Consider the following 27019-nt stretch of genomic DNA (forward strand, 5'->3'; position numbering starts at 1 on the left):
TCAGCTTTTAGCTTGATATGAGAAATCTGACAGGATAGTCAGTTGGTAGTGGTCAGCAACCTATTTATATTCAAAACTCAGAAACTGTGTTCTTAGTTAGGAAACTCAAATAGCTTTGGAAGGCTGCAAGCCCGCCGCTCAGTTCTGTGTTCCCGCTTGATGTAACTAGCACCATCAGAAGGCACCATTGGCAGGCAACATGCACAGTGCTTCAGAAATTGATTTCAAATCTAAAATGTATAACATGATGTAACATTTCTGTATTCTTCAGAAGAATCAAGTGATATCTGTTAAGTAAAGCAGGATAGTATTCAGTTACGGCTTAATATCCAGTGACAGCTTTTTATCTGTTTGAATATGAATATTATAAAGTTTCGCTTCAAAGCTATATAGTATTTTTAGTGCAACTTAGGCAAGGAATTATATTCTCAACTACTGTATGTTCCTTGTCCTACAAATAGGATGCACACATATCGATTTTGCAGAGGTCAAGTGCTGGACTTGTTTTACACAGAATTTTTAAACGAGGGATCGACTCAGGAGTTTGGGCTAAGCACCTTGCATGTAACATTTCATAGATTTAAACCAACATATAAGCTTGAAGGCAGCTTTGCGCCAGTCTGGCATGATCTTCAACATCAGTCTTTCATGCTCACATCCACACGTACAAAAGCCACCTTCTCTCTGTATCCATACTGGTCTTGGGACTGATAAATATTGGATGTTCTCCAATGAGGCTTACTGCGGTATCTTTAAATACCTTTTATGTGTGTGCGAGTTGTCAAGTAAGGTTGTTGAGGCAAACGACGTTGGAAGGTAGTTTGCCATTGCTTGCCTCCTTGTAGGCTGGGAGTGAGAAGAAGAGTTGGGTTTATATCCCCCCCCTTTCTCTCCTGCAAGGAGACTCAAGGCAGCTTACAAACTCCTTTCCCTTCCTTTTCCCCACAACAGACACCTTGTGAGGTAGGTGGGCTGACAGTTCTGAATGAACTGGGACTAGCCCAAGATTACCCAGCAGAAATGTAGGAGTGTGGAAACAAATTTCACCAGATAGTTGCTCATGTGGAGAACTGCGGAATCAAACCTGATTCTCCAGATTAGCATCCGCCTGCTCTTAACCACACCAAGGTGGCTCTCATTAAGACTCTAAACAGCGTGGAATTGGCATACTTCAAAGACTACCACTTCCTATACAATCCAGGCCACCAGTGAAGTTCCTTTTCAGAGTCCCTGCTCTTTCTGCCCCTGCTTGCAGAGAGGTGGTTGGTGGTGACTACAGGCAGGGATTTCCAGTGGTGGCCAGACCTTTGGAATGCTTTCCCCTTGAGACTCACCTGCCATGTACCTTACTGTCCTTTAGGCACCAAGCCAAATCATTTATTTAGAAGTGAGGAAGAGGAGTTTGTGTTTATACCCCACCTTTCTCTCCTGTAAGGAGACTCAAGGTGGCTTACAAGGTGTGGCTGAGAGAGTTGTGAAGAACTGTGACTAGCCCAAGGTCACCCAGCAGGAATGTAGGAGTGCGGAAACATATCTGGTTCACTAGATAAGCCTCTGCCACTCAGGTGGAGGAGTGGGGAATCAAGCCTGGTTCTCCAGGTTAACTACTACACCACACTGAACTTATACCCTGCCTCCTCCGCAGTGGGGACCCAAAGTAGTTTATATCGCTCTCCTCTCATGTGTTCCTCATAACAAGTATGTGAAGTAGGTTAGGCTGGGAATGTGACTGGCTAAGTTTACTCAGCAAGCTTCCATGGCCTAGCAGGGCTTTAAATCAGAGTCTCCCATATCCTTGCGTGACACACTAACTGCTATACTATACTGATTTCTGTCTGGCCTGAGGCATGTTGTATGAACATCATTTTAGCCTCTTCAGTGTTTGTGCTGCTTTTATGCCCTGGCTTGTTTATTGTTGATAACTGTTTTGAGCTTTTTAAAAACAATTTTATTGTATTGTTTTTATTTTGTGAGCTGTCTCAGAGAGATCTCTGACAAATTACATAAATTTTTGAAAAACAAGCAAACAGCAGACAGGATTGGGAAGCCAGCCATTGTGCTCAAAGACTTGGTTATAAAATTTTAATAACGTAAGCACAGGAAATAGTCACAGTATGGGAGCACTTATGAGAAGCCATAATGGCAATGACTTGTTATTGCCTTTTAAATGATTACTTATAGCTTAATGTCCTTTTGCGAATTGTTATATTTTCTGTCAAAATCAATTGGGATACACTTCGCTTGGAATGGGACGATCATTCAGAACAGCCAGAATGTTTTCTACTGCTTCTTCTGTCATCATACGTAGAGCTTGCACTGTAGCAGTTCCAATATGAGGAGTTATAATAACATTCTTCAATTGTAGTAGCTGATGGTCTCTACAAAGAAGGCGAGAGAAAATAATCAGAGATGACCCGGTGTGAGCTACACAGGTCAATTAGTACGGAACCCAATCTTATGAATGCACTGGAAAAGACTCCATGCTTTTAAAAAGTGAGGTTAGCTTTCACTGCATTATCTTCACTGTTATACTACCACATGGTATTAGGAACTGTATCACTCCAGTCTTTTTCCATCTAGACTAGCTCCCAATTTACTTCTGAGCCTAATTTCTAAATGCTGGTATTGACTTTTAAAGCCATAGGTGGCTTGGTACCAGCAATCTGAATGACTGCCTACTTCCATAGGGGCCTACCTGTCTACTCCAGTCATCTTCTGAGGACCTGCTTTGGGTACCTCCCCTACTGGAGACTAGATGGGTGGCAACCTGAGAAAGGGCCTTCTTGGCTGTGGCACCAAAACTTTGAAACTCCCTCCTCAGGATGATTTGTCTGTCTCCCTCTATCATGGTCTTTCACCTGCAGGTGAAGTTTTGTTTTGTTTGTTTTTGGCCTCCCTGTTTGTGTTATGTTTGTTTGTGTTTATATGCTTTATTGAACTGTTCAATTATTTTACGTATACGTTAATTTTATGCTATTTTATGTTAACTTTTATGTATACTTTATTTTTATGCTGTTTTAATGGGGAAATGTTTCCATGTTCACAGCCTCGGAGACCCTATTTGGGTGGAAAGACAATATAGAAATTTGGGTGCTGTGTGGTTTCCGGGCTGTATGGCCGTGTTCTAGCAGCATTCTCTCGTGACGTTTCGCCTGCATCTGTGGCTGGCATCTTCAGAGGATCTGATGTTGGAAAAGCAAGTGGAGTATATATATCTGTTGGAGTGTCCAGGGTGGGTGGAGAAACATTGTCTGTGAGTAACAAAGAAGGCAACCAGGTCAATAGTTGAGGGCATCTGAATAGAAGTATGAGTAACAATGAAGACTATAGCATGGGAGTAACACAGGAGATAGCAAGGTCACTGGTGGGAGCATCTGAATAGAAGTATCCTGGCCTTTGTTTCTTTTGTCTATGGTCATCCTGTGTTTGTGTGGAGCTGGTTAGACACTGTCTTGACTCTAGTATTTTTCAACACTGGCAGCCAAGTTCTGTTCATTTTCATAGTTCCTTCCTTTCTGTTAAAATTGTCCATGTGCTCCCATGCTTTTTTCCCCTTTAATCAGAGTATGGCCAATGAAATACATGCTATTTAATGTCTGACATCATTCATTCAGGATAAAAGAACGATCAAAAGCTTGTTGTAGTTCACCTTGGCAATGGTTCAGGGTCTGTGACATCCAAAGCTGCAGCCTTAATGATCCCATTTTGCAGTGCTTCTGCCAAAGCATCTTGATCAACTACTGCACCTAATACGGAGGAAACGATAACATCAAGAATCAAGATAAAACAAGCCTTATAGAGGCTGGCTATCCATTACAAGACTCCCCGGCATATTTATATCGAAGTGCATGCCAGTGTCCTATGGCTTTTACTCACAAACAAATGTGCTCAGGGTTGCAAGAGTGGGAAGGGGGGAGGGATATGACACCATCTAACGCTATATGGTTCCTGGTTTTATTGAGTTTGTATACTGTGTTTTAAAGCTGTCTTTTATATTATGGTTGTTCACTGCCCTGAGCCCCTCAGGGGAGGGCAGTCTATACGCCCAATAAATGAATGAATGAACTGTACAACATAGCTAAGGGTCTTTTCAAAAGATCCTACATACATGACTAGTAACATGCAAAATGCATGTTGTTCCAAAAGTTCTGTGACAGCAATGCTTAACATATTTATCTCGCTGTAGTTCTATTCAGTTCCTTGAAGTTGTTACAGATTAAGTGAATAAGCTGTGGACTGGAGTCTAATTCTGCCGTTGCTCTGGCTCTCCTGTTTGCAACTAGATTAGGAAGTTATGCAATCCACAGCTGGGCGAATTGCAGTGTCATCAACGCTTGTGGTGCTTTACTTTCTCCCTTTTGTGGAACTCGAGGAGGAGAACGAAGAGTTTCTAGAAAGCCTCCCTCCCAGGCTACAACCAGACCTGGACCTTTGTTCAAACTGACGCGTTTGAACAAAAATGCTACCCTGTGGATGAAGAATGAGATGAGGACAGCTCTCTGCAGAGCCTTTTTCCTATATCGTCGTTTCTGAGAGAAGCCAGGTTAATCCTTGACACTTTAGATCAGATTCCTGGCTACATCCCTGTTCCATTGAAGCTGATGCAATGAAGCACATTTTGTGCACGCACGCACAAAATAATGAGAAAGGATAGAGTACGTACAAAATTACAGCTCTCAGAAAAGCAAGTGCTTATATGGAAGCCTGCACACACATCCTACCTCTGCAGATGTTGATGAGGATAGCCGTGGGCTTCATCAGCCCCAGCTCCTTTTTACCGATCAGCTTGTGCGTCTCCGATGTCAGGTTCACAACCAGCATCACAAAGTCCGACCGTTGGAGCAGCTCTTCTATGGTTTTACAATAAGTAGCACCAACTACCTGTTCTTCCTCTTTTCTGGAGGGAAGAAATGAGACAATAATCACATAAGTGTCCCTTGTTGTTCACCCATAGGATTAAGGGGATCACCCACTTGGCACCATCTGGTACGATTTTGTTATTGCATTTTAATTATGTTTGATATTTATTAATACGTGGCTGTATAGTTTTATGATTGCTAGCCACCCTGAGTCGGAAAGTGTGGGTTAGAGAAATCAAATCAGTAAATACATACAGACAAATGACTCAGTGCTCAAGCTGTTTGGGAAGCACAAATACTCGCCACGGAGATGTGACCTCCTTGCCAATTTTTTACAGCAAGTGTTTATTTTGGGCCTGAAGGCAACATTCCAAGCCACACATATCTCTGAAGCCACACCACAGATACTTGTATATCTTTCTGAAGATGGTAGGCTTCACTGAAGGATGCTGGCTGACAGTGAGCATATAAGGATTTAGCATATAGGAGTCAACACTGATTTCTGTCCAGCAATGCTATTTTCTTTATGAAAACAGTAATGATGGAGCATATTTCCATGAAGTATATTTCCATGAAAATATAAGTGTCTGAGTGACCTACAACTCTTGTGTTGATTACCCATTCTGGGGATAAATAGAACAATCCATTATTTTTGTTACGTGTTTCCCCCAGTTTATGCAGCATCCTCGCTAGAACCACAGTAAAAACAAAATAGTGGGGATTAAAAAAAAGACGAGAAAGTAATTTGATTCTGTTCTTTGCCTATTGGCTTCTTTGTTTGCATGCTACATTTGATATACCCTACACAGCAGTTAATGTAGGGAGTGTCTCATAAAACTCTGGTTCGCATTTTGATGGGGAGAGTAAACCAGTTGAAAAGGGTCATGTTGCAATGACTTTCTCATCTTATGAGCATATGAAAACAGGCCCCAAAGCACAGCTGCAGACTAATTTTGTTGTTCCTTTCACTTGCATACTGACACATAGCAATAATTTGCAGAGTTCTGTAGAGGTCAGGAAGCTTGTGGCAGATTGACTAGTGCCCATTTACCTGCGGTTCCTGTTGTGATACAGAATGTTCATGTCAAAAGCTTTTGCTCTCTTGGCCACCTTATATCCAATGTTGCCCATCCCAATGATACCAAGGGTGGCCCGGGTGACTTCTACTCCTAACCAGTCAACACAAAAATGTTTGGTCTGTGGAGACATTGCAATGTCACAGCCTAAAAAAATGCAACAAAAATCCAAACAGTGGGAAGTAAGAAATAAAGAACTGATCCTTGCAAACTGTTTATTCTAGACAGGAGAAATGAAATAAGGTATCTGCCCTCTTGAGACAACTCCTCTCAAACTCACCAGAGCTCTTTGTGAAGATATAATTCTGCTTATTTATTCACAGAAATAAGCTTATAACCCAGCGAGATGATAATTCAATGGCACATGGTACATATATATGCCAGTATTTTCACAATGTACATCCAGTTAAAAGCTCTTAAATGGCATATTGAGAAAACATGTAGCAAGCATTTAGAGAGGTGGTACCATCCACAAATGAGAATCACAGAGCTAGATGGATCTGGGCAGCCCTATCCACAGGCCCTTTGGGAGCAGTCGCCTTACCGTGTTGCTCCCAAAGGGGCTTCCTGATGGTGCTGCCACTGAGAAGCTCCATTGCCCCACACCCGCCTTACGCTGCTGGCTAAGTTGGAACTCACAGGCACCAGCGTAATGTGATGACTGGCTGGAAGGAAGCCCCTGGCCATGCCCTTGCTATGCTGGCGTCAGTGCCCCAGGGAGGGCATTTTGGGTGGTGGAAACCCATACCGCTTCCACCAGTGGTTTCAGCCCCCACTCTGTGAAGGGATGTCATGCTGAAGAGGGAGCAAGCCTGTTTTCTGCTGCTTCGAAGATTAGGACAAAAAGTAATGGATTCAAGATACAGGAAAGAGATTCCACCTAAATCTTAGGAAGAACTTTCTGACAGCAAGGGCTGTTTGACAGTGGAAGAATGAATCAAGTGAATTCACTGCCACAATGAAAGCAGCATTCGCTACTTGGTTCATCCTTCCACTGCTGTGGCAAACTGCACTCCTCCAGATTCAGGAGCTGCCTTTCAGGGTCCTCTTGAAGAGCAGAGAGAAAGGAGCATCTTTTGACAGACTTAGGGGCCATAGCTGGAAAGGCCCAGCTCTTAGCCTCTAACCAACAATGCACATGGGAGGAGAACCCCATTGGCTGACTGAAAGTAGCAGGAGGACCACAAGGGGAGAGGTGGACTCATCATTTCCCAGAAAAGGAATTGTCTGTGCTGCATGATATTGATCATCTCAAACACGTGCTAAACATTTCAAACACACAGGAGTGTTACTGGACTACCAAAGGACTAAAATGGCATGGAGATAGGTGGGCAACATGATGGATATAGATAACCAAGGCCAGACACATTGGCGGGGCTGGCCGTTTGTTTGAATAACTCCAACAAACTGCCAAAAACTTACCTTCCACAAGTCTCCTGGCAGAGGCCAGCATTAAGGCCATGCCTATATCTGCGGTGGAATCAGAAACAGCATGCGGAGTATTGGTTATTTTCACTCCAAAGCTAGAAATCAGTTTCAGATCCAAGTGATTCACACCTACTCCTGAGTTTCCAATCACCCTGAGGTCTGGCAAGCTTTCAAGAAGCTCCCGGTCAACGAGGGGTCTGCCTTCAAATACAAAAACAGACTTGATCTTTTCACGCAGCTCTTCCTTGCTTTTTTGAAATTCCTTCATCGTGATGAGATTGAAGTGCATCTTGAGGAACTCCACATGGCTTTCCAGGACACCAAACGGCCCTCCTATTTCAGAGACCAAAATACCAGGCAACTCTTTTCTTTCCATGATCTGAAAACAGGGATGAGAAAGATTCAGATGGAAGCAGAACGTGTAAATGCACGGTGTGCTTACTCCTTAGCCCTTGTTGCAAATCTGCAATTAGTGTCTCGTCTGCAAATGTATTTATACTGATGAAGGGGAATTCAAAAGATCTCTATACTATCACAAGGTAATCTGACTACTCTCCATCTCTTGACCCTAAAACTATAATTGCAAAATTGTATTCATCGTGCATAATGTAAGAACTGCTTGGATCTAACAGTTAATGAGAACCTGCAGATTACCGCTGTATTGGCAGTTTCGATTCTGTGTGAGCTTCTTTTACAAATTTACATGCTGTTATTTTTCCAGAAGCACAGATATCAGCTCCTTTAGTCCATGATAGCCAATGTGGCATAGTGGTTAAGAATGCTGGACTAGTATCTGGAAGACCAAAGTTCAAATCCGCACTTGTGCCATGGAAGTTAACTTCGTAACCTTGGGCCATTACACTCCCAGCCTAATTTATTGTAAGAATAAAGTAGAGAAGAGAAGAATGATGTAAGCTGTTTTGGGGACATATCAGAAAGAATTGAAATACAATTGAAATAAATCTTAAAATTCAATTTTAAAAATGAATTACATTTTAAAAATCAATTGAAGCCAAAAGGAGTGGGGGTGGGGGGAGTTTTCGATGGAGGCTACTTACTGGTGGAAAAAGTTGTAATAGGGCCAATCATGTAACAATAAAAAGGTATTACACTGAACAGGTTATACTTATAGCTTGTTCATTGAAGCTTGGCTCTAAATAATAACTTTTCACAACAGCAGAGTCACTTCACAGCAAACTGGATGTACACAATAATTTCTTCTTAGCACATCAAATTTGTTGATCTACGTGAACTACAGAACAACTGAAATAATAATTAGCAACAGAAAGGTTTATGCAAGACCGTTTCTTTTTCTTCCTAGTATTAACCTTGCCCTGCTTCTTTCTGATACTAACCTTGCTGTTGTTGTTTCGGCTGGTCCTGTAGTTCAGCAGGGAAGTCCTGCTTTTCTTTGTCCTTTTAGACAAATACTTGTCAGCCAGTTTCCCCCAGGAAGCAGCCAGGTGAACACACCTTGCCAAGCAGATTGCTTTTACTCGCAACATGACCCAGGCGTTTCAGATGTCTATGCACAATTTGGTAAGAATCACATCTGTACCAGAAAGAGCAATTTCAGTTGGAGGTCGTGTAAAAATTGAGCAGACAGTAAAAATCAAATAACAATAAAAAAGAGAATGCAACCAAAATAAAGGCAAAATCTGCACTTTATATTTGAAAAATCTTTCTTTAGAAGAGCGTCAGCAAAATAAATGCCAAAATGAATAAAAGATACATAATGTTTGTTGCTTTAAATAAACAGAGGTCTTACACTTCGTAACTGGTCCTCCTGAAAGCTGCCTATCAGTTCCAGCAGGGCAGTGAATTGAACTAAGAGAAATCTGCCCATTGAACGTAGGCAGATGAAACACAAGGTATCAGTTTTCTTTATTAAAAAAATGCTCTGCAGGGCAAACTAAAAATAATAGGTGGAGTCATGTCCTATAATCACATTTCCAGTTTGACAGGTCCCTTAGCTGGCTTGACTCTGGCTAAATATAAATCCTCTCTTAACTAAGCATTTGGCACATCTTCTCCCAAGTGCAGCGTCAGTTCAGTTCAGTGCAACTGAAGATATTCATGATAGGATGATCAGTTAATCATTATGCATTCAGAAACTGCCTTTCCAACAAAACAAGACTGGGTAAAAGTCAATCTAGATTATTTTGAACAGGTGGCATTTTTGCACCATTGCTGCACCATAAAGTGGTGGATGCATGATTTTTGTGATGGTCCCTACAGACTAAGGCACAATCTATGTGTTTTTTTCACTGTAAAAGTCATAAAAATTCATGAGGATTGATGCCTCGAATCTATGAAGCGCCGTCAAGTGTTAGATCCATTTTTAATTATCCTGTTTGATACTGGATTTGGTGGAGTTTTAATTATTCTGTTTGATACTGGACATGTTTGATACTGGATTTGGTGGAGTTCTGTTCAAAAAAGTAAAAGATCCACAAGGATCCAAATTTTACTTTTTTCTGATTAAATTATATATAGGAGGAGCGTAGCTAATCAGATCGGGGTAGGTGGACTAGAGTGGTTAGTGGTGGATGTGGGGTTAGCATGTCCTCTCAGTCAGATACACTAACCACAAGCGAGCCAGGATCAACCTAATCTACCTCCCAGGGTTGCTGTCAAGACAAAATAGAATGATTTTGTAATCCCTACCTAGTCCCTCAGGTTTTTTTAAAAAAGATGAACAATATGTAAATATGACTAACAAGTGCCCACTGGTCCCTAAAGTGTTATAGAGGGAGACAAGATGTGTTTGCTGTGACTGCTTCTTCCCACAACAGATGTGTTTGTGAGCATCTTTTTTTTTTTGAAGCATTGTGGGGGCCTGTCGTTTTGGGCTGGTTTATGGGGCTCAGAATGGAAAAGACTGAGAGGTTTAAACAGATATCATCTTTTTTGTTAGGGCTGTGAAGTGCGGCTGCTGCTTCAGTTACCTGCCTGCCACAGCTTGGAGGATGGACAGAACTAACCAAAATCAATATTGGTGTCATAGAAGGGTTGTCAAAGACTTGAATTAACAAAGACAATTTTATTGTATCCCTTTGCTTGAGCAGTGAACAAGCTCCCTTTCCGCCTCTTTCATTTTGAATGACTCCAAAACCTAGAATGAAATCTCTGTTATACATGCTAGGACCAACAAAATGGCACATAAATTGTTCCAACTTTCAAGTTCACAAAGGCTATTATCAAAAAAGGTTATCTCAAAAAAATTTTTTAGAAAAAGGATTTTTTCCCCAGATGTGATAGCAAGACCCTATAATAGTGACACAGCTGCCAATATCTTACCATAGGTATCATTATCATAGATATTGGCAGCTGTGTGTCATCCCTCCCGGGGGTGGAGGGGTTTTTAGCGCATGCGTGCTATTTCTTTGACATTTATTCCTTCACCGAGAATGCGAAGTTAGATATTCAAGGGCTTCCCGTTCCATACAGGCCAGGTTGTAGAGCGCGGAGGCAGAGATGATCGATATTGAAATCAGACGAGAGTAATCAACTACCGCCTGTAGTACGCTCTCTGGTTCCAGAGAGATTCCACTAAAAGACAGATTACTATAGCAGGAAGAAACGTCACGAATAAACCATTGAGAGGGGAACGACGACAAAATGTCTAGTGACTAACTTTTTAAACGTCATGCATTTTGAGCACAGCTAAAAGCCCATCGAGGGCCAGACCACCACCCAACTCCCCCTTGGTTTTCCCTCGAATGAACCAGTCCCGATCGCAGGAAACAAGCGCGAGCTACCTTTCGCTTTTCTCTATGAATCTGGAACCTTCCGGAAATGTCATGTTCAACGCCCGCCAAACGAGCGTCACTTCCTTCTATGACGTTACTACGCGCCACAACGGTGTGTTTTTAACTCGTCTCCTGCCGTCGTTTTATTTTTGCTTAAGTCGCCAGAGGCCATGTGGCCGGGATTCTGAGTACTGTTGTAAAGTATTTCGGTTTGCCTTCTGTAGATGGTTGAGACGTTATCGGAGAAGGAAGAGGAGGAGAAGAAAATTCTGGAAACTGTTTCTGGCTTGAACAGGTAAAATACAGCCAGGCTATGTCGAGGTAGGGGAGTAGCGGGAGGAAAATGTGGTCCCTTGTAAAAAGCAGATAGTCGGAGGCCGAGCGAGTAGGAAGGTCTGTGTTGGTTTGGGTCAACGCTTTGGTCTTGCCACTTGAACATACTTGCGCAGATTGCGCTGTGTCGTCAGTTTTGCACCCCTGAGAAAAGCGGGCTGTAAATATAGTAAATAATAACACACCTGTAAATGAAAGGATGAGATGGTAAAGGAACATGCGTAGAAATGTTGTAGTGTCAGTAAATAATCCCCATATTAGAAGAACAACAACAAGAAGAGGAGTTTGGATTTATATCCCACCTTTCTCTCGTAAGGAGGCTCAAGGTGGCTTACAAGCTCCTTTCCCTTCCTCTCTCCACAACAGACACCTTGTGAGGTAGGTGGGGCTGAGAGAGTTCCAAAGAACTGTGACTAGCCAAGGCCACCCAGCAAGAATGCAGCAGTGCGGAAACACATCTGGTTCTAGAGTGTGAAATATTATGACCATCCCTGGTTATAACTGATGTTTGGTCAAGTTGATGTCATTCAAGGGCTACTTGTGATGGCTTTCTTGTATTTCCATCAGTGAGCTCCTGTTGTTATGTGTTCAAACTGTGCACCCCCCTTCCTGTTTTACTCTCCCCGCTCTTGTTCTGGTGATTAGAAAATGGGGACCTTATATGCTGTATGATATTTATTGCCATCTGGGAAGAAATTTAGATTTTTATATTTTAACTGTATTTTAATGTCTATGCCTTATGCCATGTTTTATTGTTTGTAAGTCACCCTGAGTCTGGCTATAGCCAGGGATGGGTGGGAAAAATGGAATGAAATCTTTCCCTGGTTTTTTAGTAAGAATTATCCAGATTATGAATTCTTGCATACTTCTCTTCCTTTATAGGTCTTACACAAGTTTTGAAAATGTCATATATGCTTCCTCATTTACATAATGGCTGGCAAGTAGACCAGGCCATTCTTTCAGAAGAAGACCGTGTGGTGGTCAATCGCTTTGGGCATGACTGGGATCCTACATGTATGAAAATGGATGAAGTTTTATATAGTATTGCTGAAAAGGTACATTGTTCTATTGATATTGAAGGGTAAACTTATAATGTTGTTTGGATCACATACATTAAAATATTCTAAACCTAGCTTACAAACATTAAGGTAAGTTTCACTTGTTAGTTATTCTGTGTGTATTAATAAGAAGATGTTACTGATTTGTATACAAGAAACTTTTACTTTGGAGATTTTTGAGATAAAAGCTGGACTATGTTTCATAATGATATACTTTCTTTATGTCCTTAAAGACTTCCAGAAATACCAGTCAATTCAGTTTCAGCTTATTTGGCCATTGGTCATAGTGGTCTATGTAGAGGAAATTATGCAATTTCTTAATGAATAAACAATAGATTGTGTATCCAAAGTATGGGGTTTAATCAAGTTTGCATAGAGGTTTACCATAACAGAAGCCAGAAAATATATTTTGAGCATATTGGCAAAAAGGAAGTCTAAGGTTTGTAGATTTATTAGTATCCATGATTTAAATTAATCCTATACATGGAGATAAAGTGCAAAAGCACAAATAGCATAACTCTGACTCTGATTCTGCTGACCCAAAACTACATTATTCAGAACATTACTACTCTCCAGTACAAAAGGGACCATTAACTGAAATCTGAGCTTAGTTAAGGCTTGCCTCAAGAATAATGCATCCATTTCTTCTGATCAAGTACTCTAACTTATGTTTGTGTCTTTTTTTTTAGTATGCAAGAATCAATCTCTGTTGTGGCTGAACAGAGGTTAAAAACTTTCCTAACCGATGAAAATGAATGTACTAATAGAGATTATATTAGGAAGCATATAAAACAAGACAAATTCAAGATATTCCCTTTGTATCACATTGGAATCTAATTGATAGCTTTTAAATTTGTGTAGTTGTAGTTGCTTTTATTGATCCATTGTTTTAGCAATTTCTAAATACTTCTGGGCCTGTCCATGACAGGGCTTTACTAAGACATGGACAAGTGTGACAAGACGATCTCTTTAGAAACTATATGTTAAAGTCTGAAATGGCTTCTTGATGTTGCCTTTTTGAGGTGTACAAGAGAATCTGATAAATTAGATTTTGAACACATTCAGATAATACACTTGAAGTATAATAGCTATTAAGCATTCTGACACTGCAAAATACCACCTTATCACTTTGTGTAAGATGTAGGGAAATTCTTAACCATTGCGCCTGTAACTTTGTCCTTTCCAGTGAAAGGACAAAGCATTCTTGAAAATTCTGTTGTAGGCAATTGGCAGATATATTGGCACATTACATGAGGGAAAAAGAGCAATATAATTTTGTATTTAAACATCTCCCTCTGCAGAAATAGCAGATTAAAGAGGTTGATCGTTCATCATCCTCTTGCTTATGAATCCAGTTGGGATATCGCTGCCATATAAAGAGTGAGTAAACAATTCCCACTGTACCATGCTTTCATAGTTGAATGTCATACAAATCTGTTGTTATGCTGCTGTTGGAAAACATTCTGTTGGCCTGAAACATCAAAGTTACCAGTTTCCATACTGGTAATGTTTCCCCTGTAAAAGCTAAAGGATAGTTAGGGTGTGTTTTCATGTTGTACTGATTCACTTATATTTATATATTCTGCTGGTGAAGTGTGGCCCCATCTGAGGATACTTAAATTCATTAGAATGGTGAGTGGTTGAGATGGCTTTTCCAACAAACCTGACAAATATTTGCAGCTTTAATAAAAATATTACCTCAATGGGTATTTCTAGGCAACCACAGCAGTTTGGCCAACATTCCATCCTTGGTTCTGTCAGTAAAAGGTGTGTGTGTGTATTGGGGGGGGGGGGCAGTTTAAGGGACCGTTTTGACCTTTGAGGGAGGAGTTATTGGGCCAGACATGGTACCAACCATCAGGCAACCTGATACCTATAGATGGCTTTTAAAAATCTTAAGGACTACATTGCTCAGTACACATTGCAGTATATTCAAAATCTAATACTTATAAATGCATTTAGTTTGATAGACTAATAGCACAGTCCAGATCCTTGGACTGTGCTGTGGCAGCTGGAGACAGTGCCACACCACCTCCGAAGGGCTTTCTGGCAGCGCGGAGAAGGAGAACAACAGAAACCCCCGCTCTACCTCTAGAAAGCATTCCAGTGGGCCTAATGGACTTATGCCACCCAAGAGGGTGACATATGTCCAGGGGCCATGGCACAAATGCTGCAAACTCGGCTCCACACCCAGGAACACTCCAAACTCCTTCCCACCCATGCTGGCTCTGCAGCGGCCTGGACTTTCAGGTTCGCCAGCTGAGGGGCAGTTGGTTGCTGGCACGTTTGCTCCCTGCATCAGCTCCCTTACACAGCAGAGGGGAGGCAAACACATCAGCGTGGGTCTCCGCCAATCCCTGTAAGTGTTCCCCCCCCATCTAGATGGGGCTGCCCAGGTATATTTTAGTGCAGGCATTGACAGATTTTCCTTGGCCTTATAAGCCACCCCAACAATTTAGGAGCCAGACTTCTTTTTCAGCCTTCAGGGTTATATATTTTAATAACATTTTCTAATTCAGGATTTTATATTTAATAACATACTTTCTAACATACTTTCTAATTATTGCCATCACAAAACCTAATTCTAAACTCTGTAGCTTTTTGTCATTTTCATCATAACAAAAACTGAACATCTAACCCTCCCTGAGAGGCACTTAAAATAAATCACTTCTAAAAACACTGAGGAACCACAATGAAATTTCTAGGCACCATATCACACTGTTGCCTGGGATTTGTCAAGCCCTGTTTTAGTGTAATGTTTGTCCAGTCATTAGTTTCTTAAGTAATTAGCCAGACTAATACAATAATACGTTGCAGGGTATTTTCTAAGAAATGTTTACATTCTGTGACTACCACATTAAGATTGGACTTTTGAAACTGTAATGGTGAGAAATTACTTGTCCAATATATTTAATTCTATATCTTGCTCTTCTTCCCTTTCTCCAAATGTGCATATATAATCAGTGATTAGTTATATGCTATTGTAAAATATAGAGCAGTGTAATATTTGGCATTCATTGGTAGGACTGATCATTGCTGTTGTAATATGATCTGTTGCATTATACATATGATATAAACCAGTTCAAGATACTGTCATCTCAGCAGAACAAGCAGTCTAGCAGAAAGACTTGGCAATCATGCTGTTGCAGAGCTGTGCAAAGCTGCAGCGTCATGCAGAAAAGGACAGCATAAAAGATTAACAGATGACTTACCGAACTGGTTGCAGCTGCCTTTAATTGTCCAGTTTGAAGCCTTTAGCAGGGATAGCTGGGCCTGATGTCAACATAGAGAGGAAAGGTGTCTAATTTGGTAGAACTTTGACACCTTTAGACTGCTTGAGAAGGGTTGCATGGGGTTGAAAGCTGAATGCTGATAACTACTGGGAGACATAGAAATGACTTTTTTATTGGTTCATTGTTTGAAATTGGCATGCTGAATAAAGTTTTATTTTGGATGTCTAGAACATGGACCTTTGTTAATATATCACTAGCCTGGTTTTGGAAGTTAAATTCTGTTTATATTTCTTTGCAAGATTGCAATGCTGCCCATGAATGCTTACTTAGCATACCCTGCTCTAAATGTAGCATTTTTCTCGACAGGTGAAAAATTTTGCTGTTATCTATCTTGTGGATATCACAGAAGTACCAGATTTCAACAAGATGTATGAACTGTATGATCCCTGTACAGTCATGTTTTTCTTCAGGTATATTTCATTCTAATATTTCACTGTACAATATATGTTCTTCAATGATAAATTGTGCATAGACTATTACACAATAACATCTCTCCTATTGTACTATACTATATTCAACCATAATCAGAATCGGATTCTGTAATGCCAGCCATTCTGTTGAGAAGCTGCAGTCTTTAAGGGTTACCCTGTGGGTCATTTGTGACATTACAGTTGGTCATTTGTGGCATTATAATTCGCATTTCTAGCTCAGGAGTTGATGTACGAGTGAGGAAAATCCAGTGAGCCTGCTGAATTGAGCTACTGGGCATCTGGATCCATTCAGTTGATGTAAGCTACAGCAGTGCTTACATTTATTTTATAACCTTTAATGGCATAGGAGCTGAGCTACATCTGAAGCTGCTGTGGGAGGCAAAACCACAGTTGGCAGTGCCTTACTTACCAGGATACTGTCAGAACTCCCCTGAATAGACAGTGAAACACTTGAAAGTTCAAAGGTTTTATTGCTTAAGACAGGTAGAAAGCAGAAGTCTGGATAATATGTTGCAAAGGTTCCCCCCCTCCCCCCTATGTGAATCAAGACAGTACAGTGTTAACTTGACTATTTCTCTCAGCCTTCAAGGCCAGGTCCTGCCAAGATAAGGCACCTGCAGGAAAATAGCATTACAGCAGAAAGCCCCAGCAACAACCCAACCCCCATGAATCAGAGCCTGACAGATACTTCCAGTGTTTTTCTTGTTATTTTTGTGCTACCTTCTTTTGCTCCTGTGGGTCAAAATAGCCATAAAAGGTACTATAATGGAGAGTTCAGGAGGAATCATGCCTCTTTCTATATGTAAAGTCTCTTGTTAGATACAGCTGTTGTCTGAGCAGGAACCAGAGACAATACAGTGGTCCTGGGGACGGGCTGTCTCTTCATTCAAACATTCGGATCATTACATATGATCTTACGAGCCACTACCTCGCAGCTGTAGCTCCTACAATAGTTTGTTGAGCTATCAAAATTGCTACAGTAGCAATAAATTCATGTCTATTAAAGGCCTTTTCTTACTTCGGAGAGGTTGCTTTATCCAGGCTTAAGAACTTTTAGATTAAATGTTGTGCATAAGAAATTTGAAATGGCAAAATTTGCTAGTTATTTTTGTATGTTTTATATTTGGGTGTGGAATTATACGAAGAAATATTAGAACTGCTTTCTGAATTATATTTGAATTACTATTAGCTGTATATTTGGGGTGATCTTAATTGTTTGAAACGAGAAGGGTGATTAAAATCAACCCCAAGACTATAATTCTAACTCAAGCCCTAATCTAAAACTGAAGCATCAAAGATAAACTGCATAACAATTGTGTTCAACCTGTACAAACATAAACGGGAAGGGACATGCACATAAATATTTATTTTATTTATTACATTTATATCCTGCCCATCCCTGGCCCTGTCCAGGCTTTGGGCGGTTTACAAACAATAAAAACACCACATGGGTGTAAACATTAAAATACTACCGTGTTTCCCCGAATATAAGACAGTGTCTTATATTAATTTTTGCTCCCAAAGATGTGCTATGTCTTATTTTCAGGGGATGTCTTATTTTTCTTGTGTTCTGTTCGTCGGGCATGCTTCCAAACAAAAACTTTGCTATGTCTTACTTTTGGGGGATGCCTTATATTTCGCACTTCAGCAAAACCTCTACTACAGTGGTGGTGAACCTTTGGCACTCCAGATGTTATGGACTACAATTCCCATCAGCCCCTGCCAGCATGGACAATTGGCCATGTAATATGCAACCAATTGGCCATGCTGGCAGGGGCTGATGGGAATTGTAGTCCATAACATCTGGAGTACCAAAGGTTCGCCACCATGGCTCTACTATGTCTTATTTTTCGGGGATGTCTTATATTAGGGGAAACAGGGTATTAAAACATGAAGATCTAAGTTACTTACCTGATGGTAATAAACATATCAATTCAACCTGTGAAATCCTCATTTTCAAATCACCTGATGATGAGTGGGGAGAATATGATGTAAACAGGAAGGGGGGGCGCATAGTTTGAATACATAACGAAGGTGCTCGCTGGTATTAAACTCAGTAGTCCAGTTTTGTTTACATAAAAAATGTAATAACGTAAGAAAGAAGTAGATCATTCCTTGACTTATTTTCCCTCTTTTTTTCCCTTTAAGAAACAAACACATAATGATTGACTTAGGTACAGGCAACAACAACAAAATTAACTGGGCGATGGAAGACAAACAAGAGATGATTGACATCATAGAAACAGTTTATCGAGGTGCTCGTAAAGGGAGAGGTCTTGTTGTATCTCCCAAAGACTACTCAACCAAATATAGATATTAATGCTTTGGAGCGAAATAAAATCAACGTTTGTATATAATGTCTTTGTTGATGTTGTTTCATTGTGAATATATTGAACTTTCATAAATATTTTCATAGCGCTTCAAAAATGAAGTGCCATGTTCACGTTTTTACACAGAAAGAGTTCTATATCTCATTTTCTACCTAGACTATTACAGATAATTTTGTTCACTGCAGATAAGCATGAACAATGGTGAGCTGAAACATAACAATAGCATGTTAGACTTGAATATTTTTTTAAATTCATGTATCAGAGAAGTGCAATCTTTCTAGAAACCCAGGAAGACACCCAGGTTTATGGAAAAATTCTAAGTTAGGAACAAAAGTCTGTGTTAAATATGAGAAGAAATGGGGTAGTGGAAGGGAGATGCTGATTGGACTGTAAGGCAAAGGCCATGTTAAGATATACCTGTCTGTGGTGTGTACATTGAGGAGGGGTGGGGAGAAATTAAAAGAAACAGAAAGGAGGACGTTTAAGGACTGCGGGAATGGAAGCAGTGTAGGGTAACTGGAATACTTTGCCTGTCTTGCTGTCAGATCTAATATGGAAGCATTGATTAAGATTGGCAGATGATTGGTTAGAAGCCATTTTCAGACGTCCGAGGGATCAAGGAACCATTCTTACTGTTCTTAGTTCCTCTTGGGGTGAATGAGATAAATTCAGTGTTGGCTACATCTTGGACTTCCTTTTGGCAGAGGCATTCCAGGGCCAAATGGTGCCCGGAGACAAAAACCCCTCCGGGCACCCCCCGCATGTAGAGCCCCACTTACTTGTGAGTTGGGCTCCAGTCCCCTCGCTGCCTAGAAGCCGGGGCGCGAGTTTCCCTCGCACCCAGCTTCTGAGGAGCTGAGCAGCCCCTCTTCTTTGCCTAGAAGCTGGGGACCGAGTTTCCCACACGCCCCGGCTTCTGGGCAGGGAGGAGGAGCAGTGGCAGGGGCTCCCAGCCCTGGCCTCCCCAGCCAGGGAAGGCAGAACTGGGGGACCTGGCAGCCTGCTCAGCTTTGTGCCTCCAGCCAGAGGCAAGAAGCTGAGCTGGCTGCCGGGGCTCCCAGTCCTTCCCTCCGCAGCTGAGGAAGGCAGGACTGAGAGCTCTGTTCATGGCTCCATCTGGTCACATGCCCCCCACATGACCAAAAGCCGTGCACCCAGATACATGGGGCACCCCATGTCCCAAGGGCTATATGCCACTGCCTTTTGGCATTAGTCTAGACTTTGGGGCCCTGCTAGTCATTGAAAGGCTGTAGAATAGATCCTAATTGGTGTAGCACAATCAGCATATCCCAACTGCTTTACACTGACAGTTTTAGCCTCTAATAGGGGTTCATGAAAAGTGTACCTGGATAGATGTTGAGGAGGGTGAAAAGTTCTGGGAAAAGTCTGGAGGCTGTATGCAGGGTATTGACCCATATCTCTGGTTCCAGGAGGTGTGCTTATAGTTGCGGTAAGTGGGGGCCATCTGGGTCCCCTAACATTCTGTACAGGGGAACATGCCTTTTGCTCTTCCATGGTGCCTCAGTGTTTAATATACAGGGTCTCTCCTGGGCATTTTGCACAATCAGGAGTTAACTCAGTCTTTTCCCAGATTCTCTGAGTTTACTCTCAGCAGAACTGATGCTGTGTTTGAAACAGGCTATGGAACGAATCAAGGTGAGACAGGTGCAGTGTGCACTGCAACTGCGGCATGAAATATGCAAGGTAGCACTGTTCCTGAATTCAATGCAATGTGGAGGAGAAACAGTACATTAATCCTAGATACCAGCAGATTCCACCATGATCTTGATGGGGACTGTGAGAAAGATTGCAAAATTATTCAGTTAACTGTTCCTCAATAAGTTTAGTTGTCACACTGGCTTCAGTAAAACTTAATACCAAATCAAAATGTTTAGGAGTGCTGAGTTTAAAATGCTTTGATCCCTTCACACCATCATGTTTTTCATGTCATATCTCTGTTATCCCCTATCAGGGATATTTGACAGCTGGGGTGTTTCTTGTTGGGCTTCCTGCACCACGGAGAAGCCCCTTGGAGAGGCTGAGGTGGTACCGGAGCTGCACTGTCCCTGCCTGCCCAATCTGGATTAGGCTGTTAGCTCTAGTTAAAAGGACTGGGTACTCAGTGATGCAAAAGACTGAAATCGCAGAAAGCTGTCAATCAGCATAGACTGCACTGAGCTTGATAAATCAATGGTCTGCCTTGATATAAGGCAGCTTTATGTGCTCAACATGTTCATGGATACAGTACTAATAAAAATGACAAATGGAAAAAAAAAGATTGCAAGTTTATTCATACTATAATAGTTGTGAACTAAAACCTAGTTTTAAATCTTGTGCAAACATGCAGGATAGGAACTTTTTCTTAATGCCGGAACAAACTCTGGACATCTTCATAGTTCTTTCTACTTTTGCGTAAGAAGGTAGCTTATTCATCCATTCGTGGTAGATTGTTTTATACAAATAAATTCAAATGTTTTGAATTCTGTATAATTGTAGGTCCCACTTTCAGTCGTCACATTTGAACAATATACGATTGTCATTCACCATCCTGATGTCTTCAGTGCTGTGAAAACCGAAGAATAACAGAACCGAATGAACATTAGGAAAGGGAAAAAAGTACTACTTCAGCATGTAATTAGGTTTTTATAGTTTACACCTAACATTTTCATTCAGCTGAAAGGTAGTACAAATGGGGGAAACAGAGTCACCTTTTACATGTTGTCCTTGCTCTAGGACAGGGGTCTGCAACCTGCAGCTCTCCAGATGCTCATGGACTACAGATCCCATCAGCCCCTGCCAGCATGGCATTGCCCATGCTGGCAGGGATTTATGGGAATTGTAGTCCATGAGCATCTGGAGAGCCGCAGGTTGCAGATCCCTGCTCTAGAAACACATGAGTGCCTTTTAGTCTTTTAGTCACTCAAATGTTAACTGATGGCTTTTATATTATTGATGGGGACAGAACTTTGGGTGCAACTTGAAGCTTGTTTAGCACCATCAAGCATTTATTTTTTATAGTCCGCCTTTCTCCCTGAGACTCAAGGTGCATTACACAGTGAAATGCAATATGATCAACAGGATGGGATGTTCAGTTAATAATGCAATAGGGTTTCAATTGCAGAAACCTGAGAACAAACCGAAACCTAATCAAGGCTGCATTCCTACGAATACTTAAATGTGCCCTCAATATACTTTTTGGGATGTCTATGTAAGCATCCAATTAATTGTGTTATATTTCTGGAATGTGGTATGGAGTGCAATTTTACAGCTCTTCAAGCTGCAAACTATAAACTCCTGCCTATGTCATGTCCTGAAGCAACTTCCCCTTCCCCTTTTTTAACCTCAGTGAGAAGAGTTTGGAGAAGCTTGCAAGGTTGCTCAGTTTTTATACTTTGGTACATTCAAATAAAAAGAACTGAGTTTTTCTGGTTGGTTTGAGTTGCCTATGTTATAATGCCTTGGAAAGGCAGGTAACTCCCTCACTCTGTCCTCAAGTGGCCTTCATTCTGGTGCTCCTAATATTTTTACATGAGGATATGGATAATTACTGTATTTACTTAAATACAATATTTATTCACTTAATTAACCTTTCAGCCGCTTATTAGAAAGGGGGGTGTCATCCCCCCAAATTTCATTTAATGCATTTCCATCAGTCCTGTTTAAAGGAAGATTTCAGTGCTGGTCTATGCAAGCACATTTATGCTCCTGTAATGCAAACGAGATAGATTCAATTACGCACATTTACTGCGTTGTCAAGTTTATGGAGATGTCAGCTAACATCTAATATTGCCTCTTGTTCCGGTGCTTTAGTCATCATTGTATTTCAGTTGCTTTAATGACTCAGTTAATTTTTTGATTGAGGCTATAGAGTCCCCAATATTTAACACTCAGTGGCAAAGTTTTTTTACATTGTGAGTAGAATACGGTGTTCTAGGCCAGTGTCCGATGGAACTGTTAGTTAATTAGGATTGCTGTTAGCCTTTTTTAAATTTGTTTATGCTGGTCAAATGACTGAATAAAGAATCTGTCTGTCAAGGTGGATCGCCTTCAATTTGGATACAAATACTCAGCACTCAGAGACAGAGGCAAAAGGACATATAGCTTGGTCTCACGTGTTGGAAATGCTGCTGCTGCTGCACTTTTCGTAAAACGATCTGGCTTGGCCAGGAAGCGCGGAGGGAGAAAGGCCAGCCTTCATTACCTGGAAGGGAGCTTCCCATGTAATTGAGTTGGGGGTAAGATGCTCTTTGCTCAATCAGAAAGTGTAGAAAAGCAAGGCTCTTTTTGTCTGTGCTTTCTGGCACAACTTCCTGGATCAACTCGGTCAGCAGAGTTGAGGGCCAATCCAAGAGGCTATGGCTGCTGTAGCAGCAAAGCCTTCCAAAGCTTGGGATGGGGTCAGGAAAGATAACCCCTTTTCCTGGCTGGCTTACTTCTTGGTGGGTCATCTTAAGTTCAGTATCATCAGTTTTTATGTATAGCCACTTTTTTTTAAAAGGCAACTTGTCTTATATTTGGGATCATCTTCCTTTGAGTAAATACACTAGCAGCAACACATAATTTTAGAGAGCAAGGTTCTTACCGTTAGTTCTTCACTGGCATTTTCTACACCAGCTTGAGCCACTAGTCCATTAACATGTTTTTCAAGGTCATCTATCTGCTCACCCATGTCTTCCAGTAAAAAGTTAAAGAGCATTACTGTTTTGGGTCTTTATAAGATAAATGTTACAATAATGTACAAAGGGGAAGAGGGCTGTTTCTTCCATCAGGCATGTGCACAAAAAAGTAGCAAGGTAACACAAGCATTTCAATCACTTGAGTTACACCATTAATCAGGTTTTTGCTGTATCATATTAAACTCTGAACCACACAAACCTTACAGTAGGGTTGCATAGTTTTCTGCCACAGAACAAAGCATGTCGGACCTTCTTTGTTGTAGAATGGTCCGCCTGGGTCCTACTTAGCCCTACTCGCCCTATCCGCTTGAAAGTTTGAAAATAAAAATACATTTTTGTGCGAATGCTCTTGTATCAAAGTACCACATTCAATAATGCACAAAATAGTGATTTTGACAAAGGCAGCTCGTAAAAATGAATGACGATTCCCACATTTGTTTGGGACTATATTCTAACGCAGAAGCATACAATTTTCTCAACCGCTGCACCTCAACTGACCAAACTGTCATCTTTCCGTGGAAGAGTATAGTGTTGACAGCAGCCAACAGTGGGTCCTCTGTAAGAGTACCATGCTTTATGGGACAAGCAAAAGACCTTTCAGGTCAGAAAGGAAGTAGGTGATGGATGAGGTTTCACTGGGCTTGAGGGTTTTCTCCCCATTGCTCAATTTGAGGTGTCAATAAATTAAACATAGAATAAATAGTATACGTTAATGAAGAGATACTGAAGCCTTTTCATTGAGAAACTCAAACTGGGAATTCTGTTTAGGATTGTACTAAGTTGCACCATTCCCTACTTCCATGGGTGGGTCCAGTAGCATATAATTTAGAATAGATTAACCTTGCATACTTTATTACTGTTTGCTTTTAATTTCATCATGACTTTGAATTATTATGTATAAGATCTTTTAGAGTTTATACTTTTTACATGGTTCAGCAACTGTTGATCCAATAGGTTCTTTACAAACAGCTTCAGAGTAATTAAAATTCCCAAATTTAGTTGAAAAGTAATAACTGAAAAGGATATTTCTTAGCGTTAATTTGTCAGTCAATGCCTGAAAATTTTCATGCACCTGTTGTAGCAGATTTTCTGCCTGGGGAAAAAAAAAGATTATTAGCAAACAATATCTTTATGGTACAGGGAAAACTTCATTAATTTGCTGTATTAATAAAATGGCATTAAAACCTGCATATATTTTGTTTCATTGCATTGGAACAGGAAGTAGTTTTTTTCTAAGGCTAATTATAGGAAACCATTTTATTAACAGAAAAGAATATATAGTTGTAGAGTTTTGTTTCAAACTGTAGTACATTGCGGGAAGCGGGAAGCTCATTCTACCTAATAACAAAACACTCTTTGAGACTGCAGGTATTTGAACAAAGTAATACATTCAGAGATGAATAACATATCTAGCCCAAAACTGCAAAAGTGACCATCTGACAGACTAATAATATATCACCTCTTGATAAGTTCTATGGAGAAATTAAGCAGGCTAACAGATTTTGTACAATCCCATTTGGGTGAGTTGTAAGGTATCATTTGTATATATTTGGATACCAAATGATTCTATTTTTTAAAAAATGCTTAAGTGAATTGCCTATGACCATTTAATATAATTGGGCAGCTGCCACCTCCCCCCCCCAATGGACTTACCCCCAAAGAGTGGCATAAGCCCCGGACCCAGGCTGTGGTGCAACTAGCTGCAAACCCGGGCTGGAAGCCAACTGACACCAGATCCACCCTGGAGATGAGGGGTGGCAGGCTGTCAGTGGGGCTTTCCCCACTTACCATTTGCTGCGCGCTACTGCGGGAAAGTAGCGCGGGGTCCAGCGGCGCTCCCCACTTGCAAGGGCGGCAACCACGCAGCCGCCCCGAGGCTGCCGCTCTCCCGCCCCTTCAGCGCGCGTCATTTTGGGCGCTGAAGGAACGGCACCTTCTGACTGCCCCGCGCTTACGCAACCCCGCGGCAGAAACCACTCGTGCCAGGAGCGCGCTGGGAGTAGCGCGCCGCAATTGGTAAGTGGGGAAAGCCCCAGTGTCTTTGCCTCCTCTGCTGGGGTAGGTGCCCCTTGCGCTGGTGGAGGGTGCAAACATGCTAGTGCAGTCCTTCACCACCTCCTCAAGAGGATCCCCCCCATTGGGCTGATAATTTAAGTGTGGTTATTCAACAGTGACTGAAAATGACTGGTACACAAGAAACTACGTTAGACTGACATGTCACCTATAATTATTAGTGTATAATTTCAAGATGATCATAAAACTCATGGATGAACAAATTACCTCCATAACACTCGCACCAGTAGCATTCAGGACATTAAAAGTTGTAAGCATTATTTATTGTTACCACATGAAATGAATTGTCTCAACTTAGAAATTTGGAATACTAAAATTAAATTATTTTAAATATTTGCAGGAGTCATGCTCTGATTTCCAAGGCATTTTATTATCATGCATGCACTTCAAAAGTTAATCCTTTCATACAATATCACTAAAATGTTTACTTCCGGTGTTAAGATAACTAGAATTCATATGAAAACAGATGAGGCAATACAAAAATCTTGTAGGTGGGTGCAATTATTTCTGAACTATTCACAACCTTTAAAAGAGAAGGCTATCCTAACGGAGTACTAATAAATATGACATATTTTAGAACATATTGCTCCTATTTGATCCTCTAAGCTTTCTAGTTATTTACTACAAGACAACTTAATATGAATTAGAAGTAGACTCTGCTATTTAACTTGCGTCCAATGAGAAATCCGGTTGTTTTTGTGGGTGATACAAAGCTCAAGATGGCAAAACACGTAGCATCCTTTTAAATGTAATGAAAAATTCTAAGGGCCGATTTAGAGGAAGAAGAGAGAAACCCCCTTCCAAGGAAGTCTTTTAGCCCCTCCGGGAGAGATCTGTGTCCTCAAGAGCCTCCTGAAAGTTCAAGACTCCCCACCGTTGCAGTCCAAGCTCCGCTTCTTGAGTTTTTACCTGGGGGGGCCTTGTTAAAGATCCAGCATCTGCAAGCCAAACACAGATATACCACCTTTCGCTACCCTTCTGTGTGCATCTTTTCTCCAAGAAAGCAACTAGAAACAGGTGCCTCCATTGGGCGCGTATTAAATTGCCCGTGGTGAGCCGCCTGCCCCAGGAATTGCACCGGTGGAACCGCTTCGTGCATCTCCCCCGCGATGCATGCGCATTTTGCAAAGCTTAAACTAGGCCGAGATTATCCGTCGCTCTCCCCCCCCACTCACAAACTCCAAGAGCTCCCTGGCGCTTTGGGGGTCGTTTTGTGCCATCTCCACGGCCGCCGAGTCCCGGCTCGTTCCCTCTCTTGATCCCTCTGCCGACTGGCACGGCTCCAAACGGCCGCGTCCCTCCTCCCGTGCCGCCTTGCAGGGGCGCCAAGAGCGGAGGGAACCCCGCCTAGGGAGGCGAGAGGGACGTCCCCGTGCAGACGCCCGGCCTTCCATAGCAGGTGGCACCTCCTTCCGCTCCCTTCCCTCCTTCCTTGCACACGCGCGAGGCATCCGGGCAGTCTGGTTTGCACGCTGCAAAACCCTTTAGGAGCGCCAGTCTCTGAAAAAAAGGCGGAGAGGAGCCCTTTGTGGGTATGCAGTGCAGTCCTGTCACTTCTGGCGACCAAGGCAAGAGGCCAGAGGCGTTCCTCCCACTGGGCAAAGTGGGTAGTTGTTCTGGGCGCAGCCCTGTCTGGGGTGCAGGTTTGTTTGTGGGATTTTTTGTATTTTCAGTGTTTTTCCATTTTTGACCTGCAGAGGGTGCAGTTTT

General features: G+C 41.6%; 3 protein-coding genes across 7 annotated transcripts; 1 reads left to right on the forward strand and 2 right to left on the reverse strand.

The window, feature by feature from the left end:
- Positions 1 to 2067: 2067 nt before the first annotated feature.
- On the reverse strand, positions 2068 to 11219 carry LOC125438829 (probable 2-ketogluconate reductase). Of its 4 annotated transcripts, none has more exons than XM_048507420.1 (7): positions 11125 to 11219; positions 8719 to 8915; positions 7358 to 7742; positions 5911 to 6082; positions 4722 to 4897; positions 3650 to 3746; positions 2068 to 2378 (listed from the first exon to the last, which is right to left on the reverse strand). In XM_048507420.1, the coding sequence occupies exons 2-7, from the start codon at positions 8866 to 8868 to the stop codon at positions 2222 to 2224; spliced, it is 1137 nt and encodes a 378-aa protein (XP_048363377.1). In that variant the 5' UTR covers positions 8869 to 8915; positions 11125 to 11219; the 3' UTR covers positions 2068 to 2221. The 4 variants fall into 4 exon arrangements, with proteins under 4 accessions (XP_048363377.1, XP_048363378.1, XP_048363376.1 ...); XM_048507421.1 differs by lacking the exon at positions 11125 to 11219 and adding an exon at positions 10812 to 11007; XM_048507419.1 differs by lacking the exon at positions 11125 to 11219 and adding an exon at positions 10769 to 10789.
- TXNL4A (thioredoxin like 4A) lies at positions 11194 to 18587 on the forward strand. 2 transcript variants are annotated; one of them, XM_048507424.1, is made up of 4 exons: positions 11194 to 11410; positions 12331 to 12503; positions 16106 to 16209; positions 18379 to 18587. In XM_048507424.1, exons 2-4 carry the CDS (start codon positions 12351 to 12353, stop codon positions 18548 to 18550), a joined length of 429 nt encoding a protein of 142 aa, XP_048363381.1. In that variant the 5' UTR covers positions 11194 to 11410; positions 12331 to 12350; the 3' UTR covers positions 18551 to 18587. The 2 variants fall into 2 exon arrangements, with proteins under 2 accessions (XP_048363381.1, XP_048363382.1); XM_048507425.1 differs by lacking the exon at positions 11194 to 11410 and adding an exon at positions 13808 to 13886 and having other exon boundaries at positions 12365 to 12503.
- A 2241-nt stretch (positions 18588 to 20828) lies between these two features.
- Positions 20829 to 26795, reverse strand: HSBP1L1 (heat shock factor binding protein 1 like 1). Its single transcript, XM_048507423.1, has 4 exons — positions 26485 to 26795; positions 24263 to 24329; positions 23143 to 23237; positions 20829 to 21123 (listed from the first exon to the last, which is right to left on the reverse strand). Exons 1-4 carry the CDS (start codon positions 26758 to 26760, stop codon positions 21118 to 21120), a joined length of 444 nt encoding a protein of 147 aa, XP_048363380.1. The 5' UTR covers positions 26761 to 26795; the 3' UTR covers positions 20829 to 21117.
- Positions 26796 to 27019: the final 224 nt, after the last annotated feature.

This window comes from Sphaerodactylus townsendi, linkage group LG09 (genome assembly GCF_021028975.2).
Source record: "Sphaerodactylus townsendi isolate TG3544 linkage group LG09, MPM_Stown_v2.3, whole genome shotgun sequence".
NCBI lineage: Eukaryota > Metazoa > Chordata > Lepidosauria > Squamata > Sphaerodactylidae > Sphaerodactylus > Sphaerodactylus townsendi.